Genomic DNA, 13,474 nt, shown 5'->3' with positions numbered 1-13,474 from the left:
ATAATTTAAAGAAAAATAATTTTTAGGATATTTCTATAAAAGCTAATGCTAGTTGGAGTTGGAGACGTACTCGTACACAACAGATTTTTGCCATATACAACAATTCATCATGCATTATATAGTTGTACAATACAACATTTTAAAGCACAAATTGTTGTGTATGGAGACAATTTGTTGTGTACGGATCAACTCCCATCTTTAATATTAGATCTCATTTAACATAATACATATTTTTTTATTGTGGGGAATGGAGATTCTACTTCTTCTTGGTTTGATCATTGGCTTCCTATTGGTCTTGTTTTTTATTGGTTTAGCAGAAGACATATTACACGGGAAGGCTTTTACTTGGACGATGAAGTCAAATATATTACTGACGATGGTAATTCAATTTGCCCTTATTATTTGTCTTATAAGTTTAATCAGTATGCAAATTTTTCTCTCCGTATCCTTAAACTTGAACAACATGATAAAGTGAGAAATTCTAGAGGAATGTTAATTCCTTTTTTGTTGTTAAAGAGGTGTGGAAAGATATAAAATATTGGGATCGTGTTTTAATTTAGAATACACATGAATCTTGAAAACCTTAAAAACCCAAAAAAAAAATCTAGAAATCCAATAGAAATACATAAATATACTTAGCTTCTAGTTACCAATTCTAGTATGTGTCGTGCCTATACGTGCAACTATGTTTTTTCAAATCTAGAACTGTATCGAATTTTGACGGTTGTCACATTAAAGGTGCTTTGTTTGATATCGGAGATGAGATATCTCCTGGACCAGATGGATTCTCGATAAAAAATTTCAAAGCTTCTCAGTCTGTTGCTGGTATGGATTTTCGGTTCGGCTATCATAGAATTCTTTGATAGGGGTACTATTCTTAAGGAATTCAATGCTACTATGCTAGATCTTACACCCATAATTGTTAGTCCTAGAAAATTTAGGGATTTTAGACACATTGCTTGCTACTTTGTTTTCTATAGATGCATAAGTAAAATTCTTGTGAAATGGATAAGGATCATGTAGAATTGATTGTCTCTGATAATCAATTTGCTTTTATCCCAAGGAGTGTCATTCTAGATAACATTCTTCTCTCTCAAGAGCTTGTTAGAGGTTATCATAGAAATACTGGAGTTCCTAGAAGTGCTATGAGAATTGATATAATGAAATTCTATAATACTATTAATTAGGATTTTATAAATGATATTTTCGGGAGTTTTTTGGTTTTTATCTTATCATGATTCATTGGATTATGCTCTGTGTTTCTTCTTTCTCCGTTACTGTTAACATCAGTGGAGAGCATCATGGGTTTTTTTCAAGGAAAAAGTGGTTAAGACAAGGTTGTACTTTATCCCCTTATCTCTTTACTTTGGTGATGGAAGTATCATTTGAGGTGTGTTAAAACAAAGATTACTCATCTTTGTTTTGCTTATGATTACTTATATTGAAACGTCCTAAACTTTAAAAGCAAAAATTTCATTTTCAAAATAATAAAACCATCAACCAAACATGTTCACAAAACCATAAAGGAAAATCAGAGTATGTCAATCAGTCATTCCACTACATCAAATTCAAATAAGACGGAAATCATGGTACGTGCGATGTGATCACCCCGAGCTCTTCCCCTTCGATCTGGAAGTATCTGAAACATAAACTGAAAGTCGTAAGCATAGAGCCTAATGAGTTCCCTAAAATACCTCATACCATACATACCAAACATATAATGGGTCATGCCGAACAACTAACAGGCCCCGCCTGTCATCGAGCCCCGCTCAGAACAAATCGGTATGTATCATGTGATGGGCCCCACCCAACTCAGTCATCAGGCCCCACCCGATATACACACAATACCTACATAAATGCAAGGTCACACAGAAAACTAGCATATGGATAACCATAATCAATGTGTCAACATTGGTGCCTTCGACTCGCTAAGCATTGGGTGGAAACTCACCTCAAACTATTGAAAAATCAGATAAAATTTCGGGCTACTGATTTGGGAAATCTCTGCACTAAATATCATCAAACAACACCCTAATTAATAATTAGTTCATAAACCATAACTGGGGCCCCAACTCAATATCCTCAATCTTTAGCGTACAAGTCTATTTTACATTTTTCCTTATTAGGCGAAACTAGTTTGGCCCACTAACTCTAGAGTAGCCCAAGGCCTAAAAATGGCCCAACCCTTAAACCTATGGTCCAACTATGGCACAATAGATACAAGCCCAAAATCCAGCTAAGGCCCAAAGCCCGAAAGAAGTCCAAGTCCAAAAAGGCCCAAAACAAATAAAACCTTACTGTTTGGCGTACGCCCTGCATACCCTATACGTACGCCCCACATATGCACGTTGACCCGGAGGCGGGCTGCTAACCCAGTACGCACAACGTACTAAGGAGTACGCCCGACACACTGGACAGCGTCCCAAAAGCCAACCTAGGGTCTTAATCCCTTAAGATCTTTACGTCTAAACTTAAGATATACTTCATAAATAAGGTCTTAACACGTCAAGAGCCCTAACTCATGCATGGTCTAATATAACACATCAAGATAGCATTTTTATGCACAAGGAACATCAGAGAGGCTGAGATCTAGTTTTACTAGCTCCTAGAGCGGCTCAAACCCACAAGGACTCATGACACCAAAATATACCGGAACAAACCCCTAAACTAAATCTAGCAAATGTAGTTATCAAGGTAGAAGCTTTATACTCTAGAAACCTTACAAAGTTGATGAAGACTCTAGATCTTCAAGCTCCAACTCCACCAATGCTTTACCACCAAGCTTCACCTTCTTCAAAGTATCCAAAAATACCACAAGATCACAACAATGGCTCACAAACACTCAAATAGAAGCTAGGGTTTCCTTCTCAATGTTTAGAGGGATGGAGGCGGATCATATAAAGGTCCAAGAGCAACTTAAGGTGTTTAAATAGGGCCCAACCCCTAAAAATTAGGGTTTGTCCTAGGTGGCCGTACACCCAACATACTCCACGTACGTCCATTGTATGTGGATGCCACTGCGACCAACCTTTTAACCCAGTACGACCAGCATACTGGCTATGGACCCAAATACAATAGGTTTCAAGTTTGAGGGCAAAAGAGAAGTACCTGAAATGCGAATGTTACATATATTCTGTCATGGAAGTAGTTATTCTTTCAATATCATTAAAGATGCTTTGGAGGAGTTTAGCAATGTAACTGGACTGCAGCCAAATATGTCCAAGAGTAATGTGTTTCTTTTGAAATGTGAATCATAGGTTCACAAATAGAATTTTATCTCTGTTTCCTTTCAAAGAAGATCACCTTCCTATGAATTATTTGGGAGTTCCTCCTATTTCCACGAGATTGTTCAAAAAAGATTTCAAGAACCTTGTAGAAAAAGTGAAAAATGATATTTGATTGGAAAAATAAATCTCGCTCTTTTGCTGGAAGGCTTCAATTAATTCAATCTGTCTTATCTTCTATGCATGTGTACTGTGCTTCTTCCTTTCTTATTCCTACTTCCATTACTAATGAAATTGAAAAGGTTTTAAGAAGATTTCTATAGAGTAATGGTGATTTGCAGAAAGGGAAAGCCAAAGTTAAATGGAGCTTTATCAATAAATAAAAAGAATGTGGAGGTCTTGGTATAAAAAGATTGGAAGAATGGAATAATGACGTGATGTCTTGCCATATTTGGAAGATTATTTCTAAAATGAAATCTCCATGGGTTCATTGGATTAAGGCTTATAATTTAAAGAAAAATAATTTTTAGGATATTTCTATAAAAGCTAATGCTAGTTGGAGTTGGAGACGTACTCGTACACAACAGATTTTTGCCATATACAACAATTCATCATGCATTATATAGTTGTACAATACAACATTTTAAAGCACAAATTGTTGTGTATGGAGAAAATTTGTTGTGTACGGATCAACTCCCATCTTTAATATTAGATCTCATTTAACATAATACATATTTTTTTTATTGTGGGGAATGGAGATTCTACTTCTTCTTGGTTTGATCATTGGCTTCCTATTGGTCTTGTTTTTTTATTGGTTTAGCAGAAGACATAGTACACGGGAAGGCTTTTACTTGGACGATGAAGTCAAATATATTACTGACGATGGTAATTCAATTTGCCCTTATTATTTGTCTTATAAGTTTAATCAGTATGCAAATTTTTCTCTCCGTATCCTTAAACTTGAACAACATGATAAAGTGAGAAATTCTAGAGGAATGTTAATTCCTTTTTTGTTGTTAAAGAGGTGTGGAAAGATATAAAATATTGGGATCGTGTTTTAATTTAGAATACACATGAATCTTGAAAACCTTAAAAACCCAAAAAAGAAAAATCTAGAAATCCAATAGAAATACATAAATATACTTAGCTTCTAGTTACCAATTCTAGTATGTGTCGTGCCTATACGTGCAACTATGTTTATTCAAATCTAGAACTGTCTCGAATTTTGACGGTTGTCACATTAAAGGTGCTTTGTTTGATATCGGAGATGAGATATCTCCTGGACCAGATGGATTCTAGATAAAAAAATTCAAAGCTTCTCAGTCTGTTACTAGTATGGATTTTCGGTTCGGCTATCATAGAATTCTTTGATAGGGGTACTATTCTTAAGGAATTCAATGCTACTATGCTAGATCTTACACCCATAACTGTTAGTCCTAGAAAATTTTGGGATTTTAGACACATTGCTTGCTACTTTGTTTTCTATAGATGCATAAGTAAAATTCTTGTGAAATGGATAAGGATCAAGTAGAATTGATTGTCTCTGATAATCAATTTGCTTTTATCCCAAGGAGTGTCATTCTAGATAACATTCTTCTCTCTCAAGAGCTTGTTAGAGGTTATCATAGAAATACTGGAGTTCCTAGAAGTGCTATGAGAACTGATATAATGAAATTCTATAATACTATTAATTAGGATTTTATAAATGATATTTTCGGGGGTTTTTTGGTTTTTATCTTATCATGATTCATTGGATTATGCTCTGTGTTTCTTCTTTCTCCGTTACTGTTAACATCAGTGGAGAGCATCATCGGTTTTTTTCAAGGAAAAAGTGGTTAAGACAAGGTTGTACTTTATCACCTTATCTCTTTACTTTGGTGATGGAAGTATCATTTGAGGTGTGTTAAAACAAAGATTACTCATCTTTGTTTTGCTTATGATTACTTATATTGAAACGTCCTAAACTTTAAAAGCAAAAATTTCATTTTCAAAATAATAAAACCATCAACCAAACATGTTCACAAAACCATAAAGGAAAATCAGAGTATGTCAATCAGTCATTCCACTACATCAAATTCAAATAAGACGGAAATCATGGTACGTGCGATGTGATCACCCCGAGCTCTTCCCCTTCGATCTGGAAGTATCTGAAACATAAACTGAAAGTCGTAAGCATAGAGCTTAATGAGTTCCCTAAAATACCTCATACCATACATACCAAACATATAATGGGTCATGCCGAACAACTAACAGGCCCCGCCTGTCATCGAGCCCCGCTCAGAACAAATCGGTATGTATCATGTGATGGGCCCCACCCAACTCAGTCATCAGGCCCCACCCGATATACACACAATACCTACATAAATGCAAGGTCACACAGAAAACTAGCATATGGATAACCATAATCAATGGGTCAACATTGGTGCCTTCGACTCGCTAAGCATTGGGTGGAAACTCACCTCAAACTATTGAAAAATCAGATAAAATTTCGGGCTACTGATTTGGGAAATCTCTGCACTAAATATCATCAAACAACACCCTAATTAATAATTAGTTCATAAACCATAACTGGGGCCCCAACTCAATATCCTCAATCTTTAGCGTACAAGTCTATTTTACATTTTTCCTTATTAGGCGAAACTAGTTTGGCCCACTAACTCTAGAGTAGCCCAAGGCCTAAAAATGGCCCAACCCTTAAACCTATGGTCCAACTATGGCACAATAGATAGAAGCCCAAAATCCAGCTAAGGCCCAAAGCCCGAAAGAAGTCCAAGTCCAAAAAGGCCCAAAACAAATAAAACCTTACTGTTTGGCGTACGCCCTGCATACCCTATACGTACGCCCCACATATGCACGTTGACCCGGAGGCGGGCTGCTAACCCAGTACGCACAACGTACTAAGGAGTACGCCCGACACACTGGACAGCGTCCCAAAAGCCAACCTAGGGTCTTAATCCCTTAAGATCTTTACGTCTAAACTTAAGATATACTTCATAAATAAGGTCTTAACACGTCAAGAGCCCTAACTCATGCATGGTCTAATATAACACATCAAGATAGCATTTTTATGCACAAGGAACATCATAGAGGCTGAGATCTAGTTTTACTAGCTCCTAGAGCGGCTCAAACCCACAAGGACTCATGACACCAAAATATACCGGAACAAACCCCTAAACTAAATCTAGCAAATGTAGTTATCAAGGTAGAAGCTTTATACTCTAGAAACCTTACAAAGTTGATGAAGACTCTAGATCTTCAAGCTCCAACTCCACCAATGCTTCACCACCAAGCTTCACCTTCTTCAAAGTATCCAAAAATACCACAAGATCACAACAATGGCTCACAAGCACTCAAATAGAAGCTAGGGTTTCCTTCTCAATGTTTAGAGGGATGGAGGCGGATCATATAAAGGTCCAAGAGCAACTTAAGGTGTTTAAATAGGGCCCAACCCCTAAAAATTAGGGGTTGTCCTAGGTGGTCGTACGCCCAACATACTCCACGTACGTCCATTGTATGTGGATGCCACTGCGACCAACCTTTTAACCCAGTACGACCAGCATACTGGCTATGGACCCAAATACAATAGGTTTCAAGTTTGAGGGCAAAAGAGAAGTACCTGAAATGCGAATGTTACATATATTCTGTCATGGAAGTAGTTATTCTTTCAATATCATTAAAGATGCTTTAGAGGAGTTTAGCAATGTGACTGGACTGCAGCCAAATATGTCCAAGAGTAATGTGTTTCTTTTGTAATGTGAATCATAGGTTCACAAATAGAATTTTATCTCTGTTTCCTTTCAAAGAAGATCACCTTCCTATGAATTATTTGGGAGTTCCTCCTATTTCCACGAGATTGTTCAAAAAAGATTTCAAGAACCTTGTAGAAAAAGTGAAAAATGATATTTGATTGGAAAAATAAATCTCGCTCTTTTGCTGGAAGGCTTCAATTAATTCAATCTGTCTTATCTTCTATGCATGTGTACTGTGCTTCTTCCTTTCTTATTCCTACTTCCATTACTAATGAAATTGAAAAGGTTTTAAGAAGATTTCTATAGAGTAATGGTGATTTGCAGAAAGGGAAAGCCAAAGTTAAATGGAGCTTTATCAATAAATAAAAAGAATGTGGAGGTCTTGGTATAAAAAGATTGGAAGAATGGAATAATGTCGTGATGTCTTGCCTTATTTGGAAGATTATTTCTAAAATGAAATCTCCATGGGTTCATTGGATTAAGGCTTATAATTTAAAGAAAAATAATTTTTAGGATATTTCTATAAAAGCTAATGCTAGTTGGAGTTGGAGACGTACTCGTACACAACAGATTTTTGCCATATACAACAATTCATCATGCATTATATAGTTGTACAATACAACATTTTAAAGCACAAATTGTTGTGTATGGAGAAAATTTTTTATGTACGGATCAACTCTCATCTTTAATATTAGATCTCATTTAACATAATACATATTTTTTTTATTGTGGGGAATGGAGATTCTACTTCTTCTTGGTTTGATCATTGGCTTCCTATTGGTCTTGTTTTTTTATTGGTTTAGCAGAAGACATATTACACGGGAAGGCTTTTACTTGGACGATGAAGTCAAATATATTACTGACGATGGTAATTCAATTTGCCCTTATTATTTGTCTTATAAGTTTAATCAGTATGCAAATTTTTCTCTCTGTATCCTTAAACTTGAACAACATGATAAAGTGAGAAATTCTAGAGGAATGTTAATTCCTTTTTTGTTGTTAAAGAGGTGTGGAAAGATATAAAATCTTGGGATCGTGTTTTAATTTAGAATACACATGAATCTTGAAAACCTTAAAAATCAAAAAAAAAATTCTAGAAATCCAATAGAAATACATAAATATACTTTGAGATATATATATATATATATATATATATATATATATATATATATATATATATATATATATATATATATATATATATATATATATATAATGTGTGTAAAGTCAAAAAATTAAAAAAGATTAAATATCTCAAAATGTTTGTTTGTGTATTTGTAGTGAGTTTCTTTTGTTAATTTGTAGGTTTATGTGTTTTTTATTGAGCCGTATCCTATGCACTCAGGTTATCCTTTTTGTATCAGAAGTAATTAGTAGTACGTCTTAGTTTATTAACTTATTTTTTTAAGAGGGTGTCGGTATAAAAAGTCAAACGCCACACTTTAAAATTTTAAAAATAAAACTAATTTAATTTGATTCATATTTTTTGATTATTATTTTGAAGTATGTATAGATAGTAACAGTGGTCGTGCAAAGAAAAGGTTGTAAAATCATTGCTAATAGTATTTTTGTGGGAAAAAGAAAATAAGAAAACCGAAGAAAATCTATTTACGTGGCCGGACCAAAAAGGGTTGAAAAGAGAATATATATATACTGAAAACAAAAAATAGAATAATTGATAAAATAATGGGATTGAAAGGTAACACCCATCCCATTTTCTATTTAAAAACAAAATTTAATAACAAAGTCTCTCTTTGTTCCATCTTCTCATCTCCTCTTCCGCAGAAAAGAAATGAAAACAGGTTCGCAAACTTCCAAAACAACAGAATAAATGGAAGCAAGGTACTGAGATTTTGCTCCAGCTCTTCTTATTCTCCTTCTTTTTCTTGTCTTCTCTTCTCCTTGTATATATATAAATATAAATACACGCCAACCAAATTTATCCAAATCTTTCTTCTTTCTTCTTGGTCAATGGCTATCTCCCAAATATGCTTCTAAGTCTCATCTTGATTGCCCAAAAGCGTCGCCTCTTCTACTCTTTGTTGCTGTCTAAACACTCTTGTTCATATGGACTTATCTGGTATCCTGAAGCTGCAAGTCAATGCTAATCATAGTATTCATCTATCATACGGGGTTTGGTTTTTGAGTTTTTCAATATGACCATGTTTCCTGTTCATCGGCAAAACCTCAGGAAGAAAAATAGTTTCGGTTGTTATGGTGGGGCTTGCGGTGGTGGGCGGCGTTATTTGGAAGGTGAGTATGACTGTTTCATCAGCTTAGGCGGAGCATCTGATCTAATGGCTGAGGATGAATCAAGAACGGAGATTAGTATTAACAACGAAGAAACAGCAGGATCAAGCTCCAAGCAGGATAATATTCATCAAGAGATTAACAAAGAAGATGATGGAGGGTGGCTACAATTGAGTTTAGGAGGTGGTACTCATGTGCAGTCGACGATGAGCCATAATAATTACCAAATTTCGTTGGGTCCAAGATTAGTCGAGCTTGATCTGTTACCTGGTGGCAGCGGTAGCAGCAGCGGTGGCGGTGAGACTTCCTCACAACAAATATTGATGAGACCGCTAAATAATTTAACTGCAGCTCCTCTTCCTCCTCCTCCTCCGCAGCACCACCACCACCACCTCGGTTTTCAAGCTCCAGATTTTCGAAGTTCTCTCCCGATCATAACAGCAGCGCCATCGCCGACCTTCTTTTTGCAACAACATCGGGGGTCGCCAGCTAGTACTACTATCGATTCCCTACCCGCCATGACTTTTATTCATCATGATCAACAATACGACAACAATTTTCTGCCGTTTAGGCCTTATCCGCTAACGCTTAATCCTCATCTATCTTCATCCCCATCCTTTTCTGGTTCTTTGGAGCAACCACCAGGTTCAGGTTCTTATCAAGGCCGACCACTCCATTTCCCCGGTGGCTTAGATATAACCGGACCACCACCCCGTATCGATTTACGAGTGGTGGATCCACCCAGAAGACCTCATTCTGGTGTTTGGTTTATTCTTCAAGCATCGCAAAACCAGTAAGCTGACACCAAAACCCTAGCTATTTTTAACTGTTTATCGTTTTTCTCTAGTTTTTGCATATTAATTTCCTTTTTATTTAGTTATTTCATTTTTTGGAACAAGAAGCCAATTTTCATTTATGGACTTATATTAACTAATTACGTTTTTTAATTTTGTGTGACCAATATTTAATGTAGAACAAAAGAACCGTATTTGCCTCAAGTACCGAAGAGCTACCTTAGAATCAAGTAAGTAGCATCTTAATCATCAAAACAAGTATATATATATATATATATATATTGATAGAGAGGTGTTAATGCACAGGGATGGAAGGATGACTGTTCGATTGTTAATCAAGTATTTGGTTAATAAACTCAAACTGGATAGCGAATTTGAGGTATGTCAAAACCATTATACTCCACTAATTCTCTTGAAGTGTGTATATATATATATATATATATATATATATATATATATATATATATATATATATATATATATATATATATATATATATATATATATATATAAACCTGCATGCTAACTGATAATTAATAAGACTAACCTAATTAATTAGAAGTAATTCTCACTTAGCTTGTCATATTATAGCTAGCTAGGTATATACACAACTTCCTTCTAGTCATCAATACTTGTCTCCTTCATATATTTTTACGCTAAGCTTAAACCTTACCTTACTGACTACTCATTGTAAAGATAGAAAGAAAAGGTTGGGGATTGTGGAAATAGTCCAAAGGAGGAAAACATCCAAACCTGCAAAAATATGGTTGATGAAAGAAACATGAGAACAAATTAGAATGGACTGAAACTGTCTGTATATAGTGTTAATCTTTTTCTCGATCAGTAACATCAGAATTAGGTGTCTAGTATATTTCTAGCTAGGTAGCCTTCATGGTATGGTAATACTATAATTAATCGTACTAATTATTAGTTGAATTCGGGAAATAACACCCACGTTAAAAGTACATTTAGGTATGTTAATTTAGTTATTGTATTAGTTAGCAAGAAATATATGATCCTTTGGCAAAAATTCAAGGAAAGATCGTGTAGGCCTCAAGTTAATGGAATGTGGATAACTACGTGCCACCATCATCAAGCATACACCTACCCTTTCCTAGCTTGCTTGGATTGTTGCATATATATATATATATATATATATATATATATATATATATATATATATATATATATATATATATATATATATATATATATATATATATATATATATATATATATATATATATATATATATATAATATGATGTTTTTCCTATATTTAACTAATTTTCCTTTTAATAGCACTCCGTAATTTAAGGTGTGATTGACAAAAATAACTGTTAGCTGTAATCAGGTAGCGTATGGCTAATAGTAGGTAGCTGGTAGTAAAAAACTGTAATTTTTATTTGTTATATGAGTGTTTGATAAAATTAATTAAAAGTTTTTGAAATATATAAAATTATATAAAAAGGTATTTGCCTAAAAATAATTAAATATATAACACTTTTTGTTAACGTAATTATAAAAATTGATTTCAAAAACTCAGTAACATTTTGTTAAATGTTAGGTTAATGTATATGTACCTAAGCTGAATGAAGTAATGACACTTCTTTTTTAGTTTTCAATTGAGAGAGAGAGAGAGAGAGAGAGAGAGAGAGAGAGAGAGAGAGAGGAGAGAGAGAGAGAGAGAGAGAGAGAGAGAGCTTATTTTATTTTTAATGAAAATCTAGATTTATGCACAATCAACAGTCATATTGGCTGCTGATGAGCACATTCAACCGTTAATGACTAACCGTGGATTATGCTTATCAGCAATCAATATAATTGTTGATTGTTTATACATGTAAATTTACAAAATATATTAAAATAATTAGCAAATCGTGTTTTTTAGTCTATATCAAGTTTAAACCCACCATTTTGAGAAAAATTTACGTTTTTTTATTTTAAAAAATGATGAGTGGAATATGAATTAGCAAGTTCTTATGCTATATATATATCCAAGCTAATTAATATATCTCTTTGTTTTTTACAAAGACATAGTTAAATATCTCTCATCACAGTAATTCTTAACAAAATGATTATTATGTGAAATATTTAAACAAAAACATTCTATATTTAAGCAATATAAATACATTCTCATTAAAATGCTTATAATTATATATAGTAGGCGGTATATTAAGTTTTTGATTCTGAATTAAAACATGGCCGGTCCTTAAGAATTAAAATTTCTTCTTAACCGACATTTAAGTAAAATTTTTATTCTTTCTAACCCAGCTAGGGAGGATTATGCACGTACTTATATTTATGTTTATTTTAGAAACCATGTAATAAATCTATCGCCGTTAACAATCTTTAACATGAATATGCATGAGGAACATATATATTGAATTTCAAGCTTGTATGCATGTGAAGGAGCTATATTTGCATCACAGTATTATCGTTTTTGTAATTGAACCTCTCGTAAAAATATATAAGGGTATTTGCGGAAAGTAGTGTCAGGGAACTTGGAAATTATTTTATACAAGCATATATGATGGTCGTCTTTTTTTTTTTTTTTTTTTTTTTTTTTTTTTTTTTTTTTTGTGATTTTAGCATGTTTCATAAAGGTCAGAAATTCAAACCTACATTTTTTTGTACCAAGTTAAAACTCCACACATTTCACAACTTTTTGACAAATTTCTCTTGTAATCCTTCAACAGAATTAATGCTTCTTTGATTTGACAAGTTTCTTGTTTGCTGCTAGCATTTTATATATAAAATCACTTTGTTGTAATATGTGTGTACAGTAATTTGTTGAATAAATTTGCACACTGCTGCTGGAGTTAAGAGTGGTATGCATATTCTTAGCGCGCGATTATTCAATCAACAAAGATGAACTATATAAACAACGCACTTGCTTGTATGCTTTGTACCGCACTTAATTACTAATGTTGCCAATGGAATATAGTACAAATTACTCGAGCGTTTACTACACAGCACATATCTCATTGGTGCCCAACTCTTAAAACAAGTAACGTCTTCAAGAGAATGTTTGTACGGGAGAATACTAGAGACTCATCCCAAAATCTTGCATATTTGTTACCTTATCTTTAACAGCATATTTGCGTATTTGGTTATATATTTGAGCACTATCTTTTTGGTTATATATATATATATATATATATATAATATAATATATATATATATATATATATATTATATATATATATATATATATATATATATATATATATATATATATTATATATATATATATATATATATATATATGAAAAATTAAATAAAGAAAAAGGTTCATATATAGAGGAACTGAGAGTAGGTAGGAAATAATAAATATGCGAAGAGATTTTAGTTTTATAGGATAGCAGCAATAATTTTCAAGCATAGACGACGTCAACACATGCTACCATAATTTGGATCCATTCAATCTTGCTACATGCCAACAAGTAAGAAAGTCT

The 13,474-nt window shown here is 33.7% G+C and overlaps 1 protein-coding gene across 2 annotated transcripts in view; it reads left to right on the top strand.

Moving 5' to 3' along the window:
* Positions 1-8,696: 8,696 nt before the first annotated feature.
* Positions 8,697-13,474, top strand: part of LOC111920465 (protein LAX PANICLE 2) — a 9,601-nt gene continuing 4,823 nt past the window's right edge. The window contains exons 1-3 of one of the 2 annotated variants that reach the window (XM_042900788.2): positions 8,697-10,016; positions 10,197-10,247; positions 10,324-10,396. In XM_042900788.2, coding sequence (XP_042756722.1) covers positions 9,130-10,016; positions 10,197-10,247; positions 10,324-10,396 — 1,011 coding nt within the window. In that variant the 5' untranslated portion in view covers positions 8,697-9,129. The remainder of the gene's footprint in view (positions 10,017-10,196; positions 10,248-10,323; positions 10,397-13,474) is intronic. The other variant, XM_023916042.3, reaches the window with a different exon arrangement.

The sequence above is a fragment of the Lactuca sativa genome, chromosome 4 (genome assembly GCF_002870075.4).
Source record: "Lactuca sativa cultivar Salinas chromosome 4, Lsat_Salinas_v11, whole genome shotgun sequence".
In the NCBI taxonomy this organism is placed as follows: Eukaryota; Viridiplantae; Streptophyta; class Magnoliopsida; order Asterales; family Asteraceae; genus Lactuca; species Lactuca sativa.
This window is presented reverse-complemented; position numbering and strand designations above follow the sequence as displayed.